Source organism: Cydia fagiglandana, chromosome 6, assembly GCF_963556715.1.
Source record: "Cydia fagiglandana chromosome 6, ilCydFagi1.1, whole genome shotgun sequence".
Taxonomy (NCBI): Eukaryota; Metazoa; Arthropoda; class Insecta; order Lepidoptera; family Tortricidae; genus Cydia; species Cydia fagiglandana.
The window spans coordinates 6,681,640-6,693,330 of record NC_085937.1 but is presented as its reverse complement, the minus strand read 5'-3'; the positions used below and the strand labels follow the sequence as shown (position 1 = coordinate 6,693,330).

Below are 11,691 nucleotides of genomic sequence, written 5' to 3'. Positions count from 1 at the left end.
AATACAATATTGGAATAATGTATTGAAAAGCATCTAAATTCATGATTAGATTATAAGGTGGTGCGTTATGTAAATATCCATATGAAATGAGAAAAATCAATGCGGATCTTTTTTTCCAAATTTTTTTTAGGTACTTACCTATGTTTTTTTTGGCAGACGTGGAGGTAATCCTCATTGGATACTGCCGGCCCGGTATCCGGTCGACCGTGGTCAATTGGTCATATTACTCTTTCACTCTTGCTACAATCGTGTATTATGGGAATGACGGCGCGATTCGGGAAATAAATTAGAGATTCACTAAATATGAAATAGTAAAGATATGTGACGTTCCACGGCAAAAGGTACCGTGAGAAGTTTTACTACGTCAGTTTGGTTTGCGGATAGTACCTGGATGAATCAACTTTTAGAACACTGATTTCGTGTCCCTAGAATGCCTAGCAAAGAAAAATTTATTTTTAAATAATGATTACATTTTAAATTTGTATGTGTTATTTCAATACTTATGGATCTAATAATGCCCCTGTAAACAAACAAGTAAAAAAAGCAACATGGTTTTTGAAAAATCGATTTTTCTTTGCTAGGCAGTCTAGGGACACGAAATCAGTGTTCTAAAAGTTGATTGACCCACCTACACTTACAAGTTTCTTAATATCTTTCTCACACATCACTGCGTCCCTTACGCTACGTCTTACGTAGGCGAACAACGCGCGAACGCGGCGCGGCGCGGCGCGGCGAAAGCGGCCGCCGCCGCGCCGCGCCGCGCCGCGCCGCCTGACATTCGCGTGCAAATCGCGCCGCACCGCGTTCGCAACGAGATCGCTTACGTAGGACACTTCTATGGGCATCAAAGGATTGATTTCGCCGCGCCGCGCCGCGCCGCGTTCGCGCGTTGTTCGCCTACGTAAGACGTAGCGTTAGATTGGCTTAGGTTGCCTAACATGTGTATATATATTTTTTTATTTCAGCAAACGGCGACAGACGACAGCATGAGTGACGACGTGTTCGAGGAACCGACGCTGCGTGCGCCCGCGCAGCGCGGCACGCCGTCCCCTACCGGGTACCGCGACTACCAGCCCACAGACACGCCAATCAAGACCGTTCATGACGACGACGTGCCTATACACAAGGTAATCACATAAGCCCTTTTGATTTACCAAACGGCGACAGACGACAGCATGAGCGACGACGTGTTCGAGGAGCCGACGCTGCGTGCGCCCGCGCAGCGCGGCACGCCCTTCCCTACCGGGTACCGCGACTACCAGCCCACGGACACGCCGATCAAGACCGTTCATGACGACGACGTGCCTATACACAAGGTAACCAAATAAGTGTGATATAAGTACCTACCAAAAAACAGTGACTAAAGGTAAAATCAAATGGTTCATTTTGTGTTCATTTTCGTGTTTCATTATTCATCTTTCACTCAAAGTGACACGTGTGAACACAACATGAACCAAAAGTGAAAAACGAATTAATTAAGGTGAAATCAGACGGTTAGACGGCGACCGACGACAGTATGAGCGACGACGTGTTCGAGGAGCCGACGCTGCGTACGCCCGCGCAGCGCGGCACGCCCTCCCCTACCGGGTACCGCGACTACCAGCCCACGGACACGCCGATCAAGACCGTTCATGACGACGACGTGCCTATACACAAGGTAACCAAATAAGTGTGATATAAGTACCTACCAAAAAACAGTGACTAAAGGTAAAATCAGATGGTTCATTTTGTGTTCATTTTCGTGTTTCATTATTCATCTTTCACTCAAAGTGACACGGAACACAACATGAACAAAAAGTGAAAACGAATTCATAAAGGTGAAATCAGACGGTTAGACGGCGACAGATGACAGTATGAGCGACGATGTGTTCGAGCCGACGGTGCATGCGCCCGTGCAGCGCGGCACGCCCTCCCCTACCGGGTACCGCGACTACCAGCCCACGGACACGCCGATCAAGACCGTTCATGACGACAACTTGCCTATACACAAGGTAACCACAAAAGCCCTTTTGAAAAGACTTTTCTCAATTAATATAAATTGAAATAGATGTCATATTAAGTACCAGGTGTACCTACCAAAAAAAGTGACGTTAAAATCAGACGGTTAATTTTGTGTTCATTTTCGTATTTCATTACCTATTCACCTTTCACTCAAAGTGACACGTGTGAATACAATTTTCATTTGGCATCTTTTACCCATACTCCGAATGAACAGAATATCAATAGTGTGAACACAGAGTGAATGTTCATTCCGATTTTGCATATTTTTCTCGAGGGTAGTCCTGTGGGCTGTGGGTAGTAGTCAAAGTATTGTTTGCTTTTTGCTTGTTTAAATCTTTATTAAATGATCACAAATAAAAATTAATCCAAGACACACAACTTCATTCGACGCCATAGTGAAAGAAAATAAAAAGTGAATAATCTTAGCACCAGCACCGTCTGAACATGCAATCAAAGAAAAATTAATCATTCACTCAAGTGAACATTCATTCGAGTGAAACGTCTGATCCCTTAAGCCCTCCAGTAGCGGAGGCCGGATTCGAACCATCAGCTTCAAGCTATCGCGGCTGTAAAAAACATATAAAACATATTAATATGTTTACAGATATTAATGTAAATACATCATGACCGAAATTCCCACGTCAATGTTCAGCATGAATATCTGCTGGAGCAAATTAACGAGCTTTTCATAAGAGACGTCTAGACTAACATGCAAAACGTTACTAATTAGTCTAATTACCCTAGAAAACTGAAATACATAGGTACCTACTGTACGAAATTTAATACAGTACCAATAATACTATATTAAATATTTTTATAATAGAACATTTTCTGTTTATACTATGAAGTATTTGAACAAATTAAATTATTTTCAGAAAATATTTTAATTTGTTTTTATCAAGTAGAAACACTACTTCTGTTTAGATACAAAATATCACTTTGTTGTTGTCATTCCCAATATTGGACAATATGTGATATAAAAATGTATATAATTGTGTTAATTGTGTATATGAAATAATAAACCATTAATTCCCAATTAGTTCAGACAACGCATTATTTTGAAATTATTATTATAATATTTTGTCTATTTTGTATAACATGAATTAGTCAACTTTATTAGAATGTTGTAAGGATTCATTTTATGTTATAACCTTTGTCGGCTTTGGTGGACTGTGGGTAAAGCGAAATTATTTGCGTGAAAGTGTGTGAAAATGATTTCAATTTACTTTTTATTGCTCGTATAATGTGATTAATGTGATATGAGAAATCACGGAAAAACCTAAAATTTTCGATTACGATGACAAATGAAATAGGTAAACATTATTAGGAATTAGATAAAGACAGATCTTAGTTTTAGTTTTTTTTATTCTTACGTTGATCGCTTCATGAGAGTAGGTACCACCCATGGTACTCCCCAGGGTGGCCAGGGTACCATAACCTTCACCAGATCATCTTAATGTGTTTTTACAGACAATACTCCTGGGCGACAGTGGCGTCGGCAAGACGTCGTTGCTGGTCCAATTCGAAACCGGCAAGTTCCAGGCGGGGAACTTCTCGGCAACCGTCGGAATCGGCTTCACGGTAAGTTGGTTGCTACGAGTATTATCTCATCTTTCCACATCTTTTTGTATTTCGAAGTTGGTCGTTTAGTTCAGCAAGGATTAATAAGCAAGCTGTATACTTTATCAAACCAATACAAACTGTTGATGTATATTTCATATTCTTTACCTTGATTGTGCTATCATACCAATTATTATAGTTATACGTATTTACATAACAAAGTATAGGCGAATGATTCAGGCGTGCAACTTTTGTTCGCGATAACACAATGGGAATATCATAGTCCACTAAAATGTGAGCTGACAATTCGTAAACTTTATAGTAGGTACCCTACACCGTCGATTGTCAGTAGGTACGTATAGGTACTAATTGGGAGCGAGACTAGTTCGGATAGTCAAAAATTCGGATAATCTAAATGTTACAAAAATAGCACCTACTATTTATTACCTTACTTTACCTACCTTATTAAAGATTGTCGTGCGTCGTGCATTTTACTTTGAAACATAAAATACCTGAAAGAAGTTCGGATATTTAAGGATTCGGATAAACTAAGTCTCGGATAATCGAGGTTCTACTCTATTATGGCTCCTCTACACGATGGGCCAACGCCGGCCACTCCAAGCGACGCAGCCATTCGGTAGAATGATATAGCAATATCACTTGCTCCCTCTAACGCATAAATGCGTCCCTTACAGTGGCCGGCGTTGGCCCATCGTGTAGAGGAGCCTTTAGAATAACAGGTGGTCTGCCGATGGTCAAGACTATATAAGAGCAATGCGGCGACCTCCCGGTGCTAGCTGTGCTTACATGGCAATCGAAGCGATTTTTTGTGTTCCGTATTATGCTCCAAGTTATATTTTATATATCATATTATATTTATTTATTATCAGAATTAGTTACTACTTCCGCTACTTTGAGTAAAGCGAATTGATTTAAGGATTTAACACGTATTCTCTTAGGTTTATAGAGACCTCTCTTGTTTTGAGAGGCCGGTGACTGGCAGGGGTACGTAGGCGTACCTATATGTCAGCAGCCGTCATTATATATCGTTTAGAAATTCATGTAAGTAGGCCTCAAGGGTTTCCTATACCCTCATGCAACGTGAAACGGCTCCTGCTTTTAAATACGTGTTTTCGAGGAAAAATTACGCCAGAAAACTTTCATAATCTCGTCAGGCCTCCTAATCTATAAGCCGACGCATAACTCAATTTGAAGTAGCAGATAATTATGAGAGACGCGTAACTCTCGGATCTACAGGCGAGTTTGGGTAAATTAAAAAGTTTCGCCTTCAAAAAAGCGAAAAACAACTAAGTTGCTGAGAAGATTATTACTTTTATTACGTAAAATGTTTAAAGGTAAATTTTTTTAAACTTGATATTCTTGCGTGAGTATGATTTTTTTGGTTATTTTCTGATTGAGACTGCGTTCTGGAAAATGGTCATCATCATCATCATCATCATCACATAAGACGTCCACTGCTGAACATAGGCCTCCCCCTTGACCTAAAAGATGTGTGAGCCGGTATTCCTAAAGAGGCAGCTACTCGTATCAGGTATCTGGTTAGTTGTAAAGCTGAAAAATAAAAATAAAAAATGAATAGTAATCGACGATGCCCTCCCCAATGCGCCTCTCTTTACGGTAGTACATACTTATAAAAAGCTTGGTGTCCAGGCTTCTCAGCAAACATACAAAGTTACGGACATATAAAACCGTTATACGGCCTATCCTAATGTATGGCTGTGAGGCCTGGTCCCTAACACTAAAAGAAGAAGGTCAGCTCCTGGTAGCAGAGAGAAAAGTTTTTCGCAAGATCCTGGGACCTATTCAGAGAGATGACGGCACCTGGAGGATCCGGAAAAATGCCGAGATCGAGGAGTTAGTGGCCGAACCCAATATCATCGGCGAAACGAAAGCGCACAGACTTCGCTGGTTCGGTCACCTACTCAGAATGGGAGAGGATCGGGCTGTCAAGAAGGCGTTCTTGGGACGACCGACTGGTAGCCGTCCAGTGGGTCGGCCCAGGTATCGCTGGGAAGACAGTGTGGCGGCGGATCTGCTTCAGCTTCGCGTCAGTAACTGGCAGGAAGTTGCGCAGGATCGGGACAGGTGGCACGCTCTCGTTTCGGAGGCCAAGATTCTCTTTGGATCGCTGAGCCAAAATAGTTAGTTAGTTATACTTATAAAAAGGGGCCCACTGATTAACAGTCCGCCGGACGGTATATCGGCCTGTCAGTTAGAACAAAATTTTGACATTCCGAATTCGAACAACTGACAGGCCGATACCGTCCGGCGGACTGATGTTAATCAGTGGGCCATTTAAATGTTTGTACTTACTGTTTTAGTCCAGCAATATGTGAGTATATACTCAATATAACATGATGTGACTATACTAATATCCTGTGAATCAATAATAATATTAAATTGGATCAGAAGGGGGCGCGCAAACACGATTATCCGCAATACAAAGTACCCAAATCCGAATACAAAGCGTCGTTTAACTTTGTTGAACGGCAAATCGATGAACCATTGTGTTTAACTCGAATTCAAAGTAATTGTTACTACGAAATAAGGATTAAAGGCAAGTTTTATTTACCGAATGACACCTAATTAGCGGATTTGGGTCATTTTGAAAACTTATGCAATTAGATTAGGCAATGGCGACTCCATCAACATTTCTTATCCGGATTATGGCTCGCAAAACCAAACTTTGCAAACAAACTTTCGATAAAACAATTATGTATACCTAACTGGTGAGTCTGTGAACTGTACAGACCTTAGGAGTCCCCATGGCGGCATCATTCAGATAAAAAAAACCTTCGTTAAATTAAGTACCTACCAGTAGCGGCGCGTCAAACATATCCATAGGCAAGCTGGGGCTAATTTGGCTTACATATTTCCTTTACAACTCTGCTCAAACGTCCAAAAATAGGCAAGCCGGTGGGAATCGGCTTTTATGGACGCGCCGCCACTGGTACCTACCTATTTACTACATAGGTAGGTAATATATAATTTTTGGTCGATTCAGTGACTGTTCATTTGTAGTATCTATCTATATATAGAATGTCGTCTATAACTACAACACAAGCCTTACTGTAATTGTGTCATAAATTTATTCATTTTATTTATCCTTTTGTAAATTTGATATATCTTCATACGCTCGTTCACAGGCATTCACAGCATCTTTCCTTATCAAAGTAACCATAATCATAAACAACGTATTTACGCAGGTAAAGCCAAATGATACGAAGGTAAATACGATCACAACCCCATTTGAATAACTAATGCGAATGCGAATGACGCGATGCGAATCTTCAGAATGTGAATATGTGACGTTCCACGGCAAAAGGTACCTAATGGCGGCTGGCGCTTACGTCGCATAGCGCCGCAATAATATTAGAGCGGCGTTAATAATAGCGTAAGCGCCAACCGCCATAAGGTACCTTTTGCCGTGGGACGTCACATATGTGTTTGCATTTAGACTTGGTGTAGGCCGTTGAAAATCTACTTCATCGGGTATCAAAATTCGACATAATATAAGTACCAGTTACTTTGAGTACTCGCTATTTTTTGCTCGTGCTGTACCTATGTTAGGTATACTTACGGCGCGATTCGGGAAATGAATTAGAGATTAATTAGATACGATATAGTAAAGATATGTGTCGTCCCACGGGTAAAGGTACCTTATGGCGTTGGCGGTTGACACTTACGCTAGTATTAACGCCGCTCCAATATTATTGCGGTGCTATGCGACGTAAGCGCCGGACGCCAGAAGGTACCTTTTTCTTGGAACGTCACATATCTAATTCATTTCCCGAATCGCGGCGCCAGCCGCCTTAAGGTACCTTTTGCAGTGGAACGTCACATATCTTTACTATTTCATATCTAGTGAGTCTCTAATTCATTTCCCGAATCGAGCCGTTAATGTCGTGTCGTTAGTATCGTGGGCGTATCGTGTTACGCTACGTCTTACGTAGGCGAACAACGCGCGAACGCGGCGCGCCGCGCCGCCTGACATTCGCGTGCAAATCGCGCCGCACCGCGTTCGCAACGAGATCGCTTACGTAGGACACTTCTATGGGCATCAAAGGATTGATTTCGCCGCGCCGCGCCGCGCCGCGTTCGCGCGTTGTTCGCCTACGTAAGACGTAGCGTTAGATCCTTCAATCGTTAATGATGAGGGCGGGTCTCTATTGAGTCGCATAATAATAGATTTTCCTAATGTAATGAAACGCATAAAACTCATTTCGCACCGTTATTATTGTGCTGAGACGAGACTATTAACATTTCTGAAAAATTATAAAATAAACCTTAACCTAACCTTTGCAAAATATTTTCGAAAATACTTTCTGTTTCAGGTAGAGAAAAATTAAGCGAAAAGAGTTTTATGCGTAACATTCCATTAGATTAGGACAATCAATTGTTATGGCTCCTCTACACGATGGGCCAACGCCGGCCACTCCAAGGGACGCATGTATGCGTTAGAGGGAGTAAGTGATATTGCTATCTCATTCTACCGCATGGCTGCGTCCCTTGGAGTGGCCGGCGTTGGCCCATCGTGTAGAGGAGCCATTATGCGGCGAGATAGGCACCGGATGAGGGCAATTCAATGAAAGAGGATACCTATACAACTCCAACCAGGGGGCCGATTTTTGAATTTCGATCGTTCGATTTCGTCACTCGAAAATCGATGGAAAACGGCGAAATGCTAATTTTTGAGATACGAGCGATAAAAATTTGGAATCTAGTGGTATTGAACACTCGATTTCAATTCTATTCATAGAATTTAAATGCCTGGTAGTGGGGATATTAATTAACGAAATACACGAAATCGAATGGTCGAATTTCAAAAATCGGCCCCCAGTCGTTACTACACAAAACTCATTACAAATCATAGCACTCGTTACTGGCAGGGGGTAAGTATTTAGGTATTCCTAATAGGTAATAAAAAGAAATTTTAAAAAGTGAATGACGAAAGCACTAAGTAGCTGTTTATGTGAGCACTTTATTTCCAAAGTAGTTCAAAACCGCAAAAAGCTTTTTTGTAAGTATAAATTATTCGTTTTACTTCAAGTTCCACTTATTCATTCAAAACATAATCGGAGTAGTTCTCAGAAAATCTGTGAGAGTTTTAATCGCCTCCACTTATAAAATGTACTTACTACGATTACAATGGTTGATAAAATATGACAAGACCAGTATAAAAATGGGAGCACTTGATTTCTGATAGAATGTGATAACTTGATAAGTGATAAAACTGATAAATATTAAAATATATCAAATTTTGAGAACAGAAGGCCCTATCGTGGAAGCGCTGGTGGCCTAGCGGTAAGAGCGTGCGATTTTTAATCCGGAGGTCGCGGGTTCAAACCTCGGCTCGTACCAATGAGTTTATCGGAATTTATGTACGAAATATCTTTTGATATTTGACAGTCGCTTTTCGGTGAAGAAAACATCGTGAGGAAACCGGACTAATCCCAATAAGGCCTAGTTTCCCCTCTGAGTTGGAAGGTCAGATGGCAATCGCTTTCGTAAAAACTAGTGCCTACGTCAAATCATAGGATTAGTTGTCAAGCAGACCCCAGGTTCCCATGAGCCGTGGCAAAATGCCGGGATAACGCGAGGAAGAAGAAGAAGGCCCTATCGTGAAAAAATAAAAATCGGAATTTTGTTTTCTGCCTCTCCTAGCGATAGAGAGGTAAATAAAGAAATTTGATTTAACGTTTTTCGCTGTAGTACCTCAGGTAAATGTTGCAAACATTTGACATTGACACGGCAATAGATCCGTGTCGCGGGGAGGGACGGACCCACGGACCGGGAGCTCAGTTCGCGACAGGACTCGACGCGGCTCGCATCCCTGAGCCGCCGCGGGACTTCGTTCGAATTACGAATCGCGCGCGTCAACGGTTGTTTTTGACTTCGTTCGAATTTCGAATCGCGCGTCAACGGTTGTTTTTGAATTTGCGAGTGTTCTGTTGCCGATTTGTGAGTTATTCGTTGGTGTGGATGTGGTTTTGGAATTTGGGGAAACGATTCGCGTTTATTTTCATTACCGATTAATCGGTTGAAATAAAATAAATACGTCGACTTTTTGTAATTTTTAAATCATATTTAAAGACGATTTTTTAATATTTAAAAAAATTATACACCTAATAGATTACAAAAATTGGTATATAAAAATTTGTAATTTTAGGGTTAATTTCATTTTCTTTAATAATAAAAGTGATTATTAGAAAGTTTAGAAACATACTTACGTTAAAAAATATTTAGTATTTAATACGTTTAAAACAATTCTGCACCTAGTTTACTTAATATAATTAGGTTTTAGTCCATCACAAAGAGAAACTGCACAGAGAGCGGGTGTTGCGTCTAGCTTTCATTGCAGTTTCAGAATTTCGAAACTCAGTTTAATTAGTTCATTTTCTGTTTCGTTTTAAAATGATTATATCCCTATTCGTGCATTTATAATGAGTTTGGATAGGAATATCTCCAACAAAAATAAATAAAACGTTATCGCATGTTTGTGAAAAAGATATAATAAGTGTTTATTATAACTTGTTATATTTTTCCAAATCGATATACATTACATTCATATTTATGCTAGGTAGGTAGGTAACAAAGGGAGACTTCCAATGATGACCACGACCGCTCTGTCAAGAGTGTCCCGATCAAGAAGAGGTAGGTAACTATGCTATTTATTGGTCCAGAAGGATATTTTTCTAACTGTAGGTATCTAAACCGGGGAGAGGTAAAAAGTTGCGTTTCCTAAGCAAATTGGGGGTTGTGTACAAAACACGCGAGGTGTTTTTGGTTACTTTTGGAAACCCCCCCCCCCTGGTGATATTTGGTGAGGTTTTTGGCTACCCCCCTCCCCCCACACAACCTCACGTGTATTTTTTTGCATTTTTTCATTCAATCTAATTTTAAGATAAATAGTATTGTATACAGAAAATCTTGTTTATTTTTCTATTTTCGTTAAATAGGCTGGCTATTTTGAAGTGCAGAGTGAAGAAACCGAAAAAAACCGACCGAGAAAAAAATATCTACTCATGTGGTAGGTTTTTTTTCTTAGTTTCGTTCACAGTAGAAAAATACACGCTAGGTTTCCTTATATACCCCCCCTCCCCCAACATGATCTATCGTGATTTTTTCGTGACCCTCCCCTCCCACCATCGAACCTCGCTTGATTTGTGCACAAGCCCTTGCCACAGACGGAATGGCTCTTTAGCGATAATTATGTGTCAGATATATTTACTTACACGAAATATCGTCTCGTCTATTTATTTATATTATTCCTTAACTTCGATACGTGTAAGTTAACAAAGGCATTTTTATTATTAAATTATATGTACTTATTACAAAGTATCTACTCAAAGAGAGTGCGATTATAACAAGGTTAAAATAAAACATGATATAAGTTGAAAAATAACATAATAACGTATACAGAGTGACTTTTTAATGGCTTTTTGAACATTAGCCGGAAGATTACAAAAGTTTGTTTGATCTTTATTCGAATCAAATTAAAGCCTGAATCAAAAGTTACTTTTACAAGAAGTTGCGGAAACAAACTCAGGTTCACAGGGATTAATTATTATTAATTTCCTTATTGCTGAAACTTTATCGAATTAATGCCGTAAGGGTAGTAGTAGTAGTAGTAGTAGTAATCACTTTATTGTACACAACACAGGTTTACAAAAATAAATTACAGTAATGGAAGTACAAAGGCGAACTTATCCCTATAAGGGATCTCTTCCAGCTAACCTTCGATTAGATGAGAGGAAAACTCCAGTCAGGCCGCGTAGCCAAAATGCCAATCGCTTACGCTCCGTAGCGATCGAAACGCAACTGTCACTGTCGCACTAATATGGAAGAGTGATAGAGAGACACAAAGCGTTTCGTTGTCGAAGCGATAGCGATTGTAACCTTGGCTAGGCCGGCAGGTCAGATAGACAAACTTACGGGATGTACAGTAATATTTAGAAAAAGTAAACTAACGTATTGTCAACTCATAAAATACATAAATAATATTATCGAATAAAATACATAAAATACATACTAGCATACATACAATACAATATATATATATACAAGTTTAAAGTAGAAATAAAGGGTATTACTTCATCTTATTAGACA

At 40.1% G+C, this 11,691-nt stretch overlaps 1 protein-coding gene across 1 annotated transcript in view; it reads left to right on the top strand.

Moving 5' to 3' along the window:
* Positions 1-1,504: 1,504 nt before the first annotated feature.
* The window catches only part of LOC134665097 (ras-related protein Rab-37), an 89,633-nt gene continuing 79,446 nt past the window's right edge, over positions 1,505-11,691 (top strand). Inside the window, exons 1-2 of the mRNA XM_063521919.1 lie at positions 1,505-1,657; positions 3,472-3,582. Coding sequence (XP_063377989.1) covers positions 1,517-1,657; positions 3,472-3,582 — 252 coding nt within the window. The 5' untranslated portion in view covers positions 1,505-1,516. The remainder of the gene's footprint in view (positions 1,658-3,471; positions 3,583-11,691) is intronic.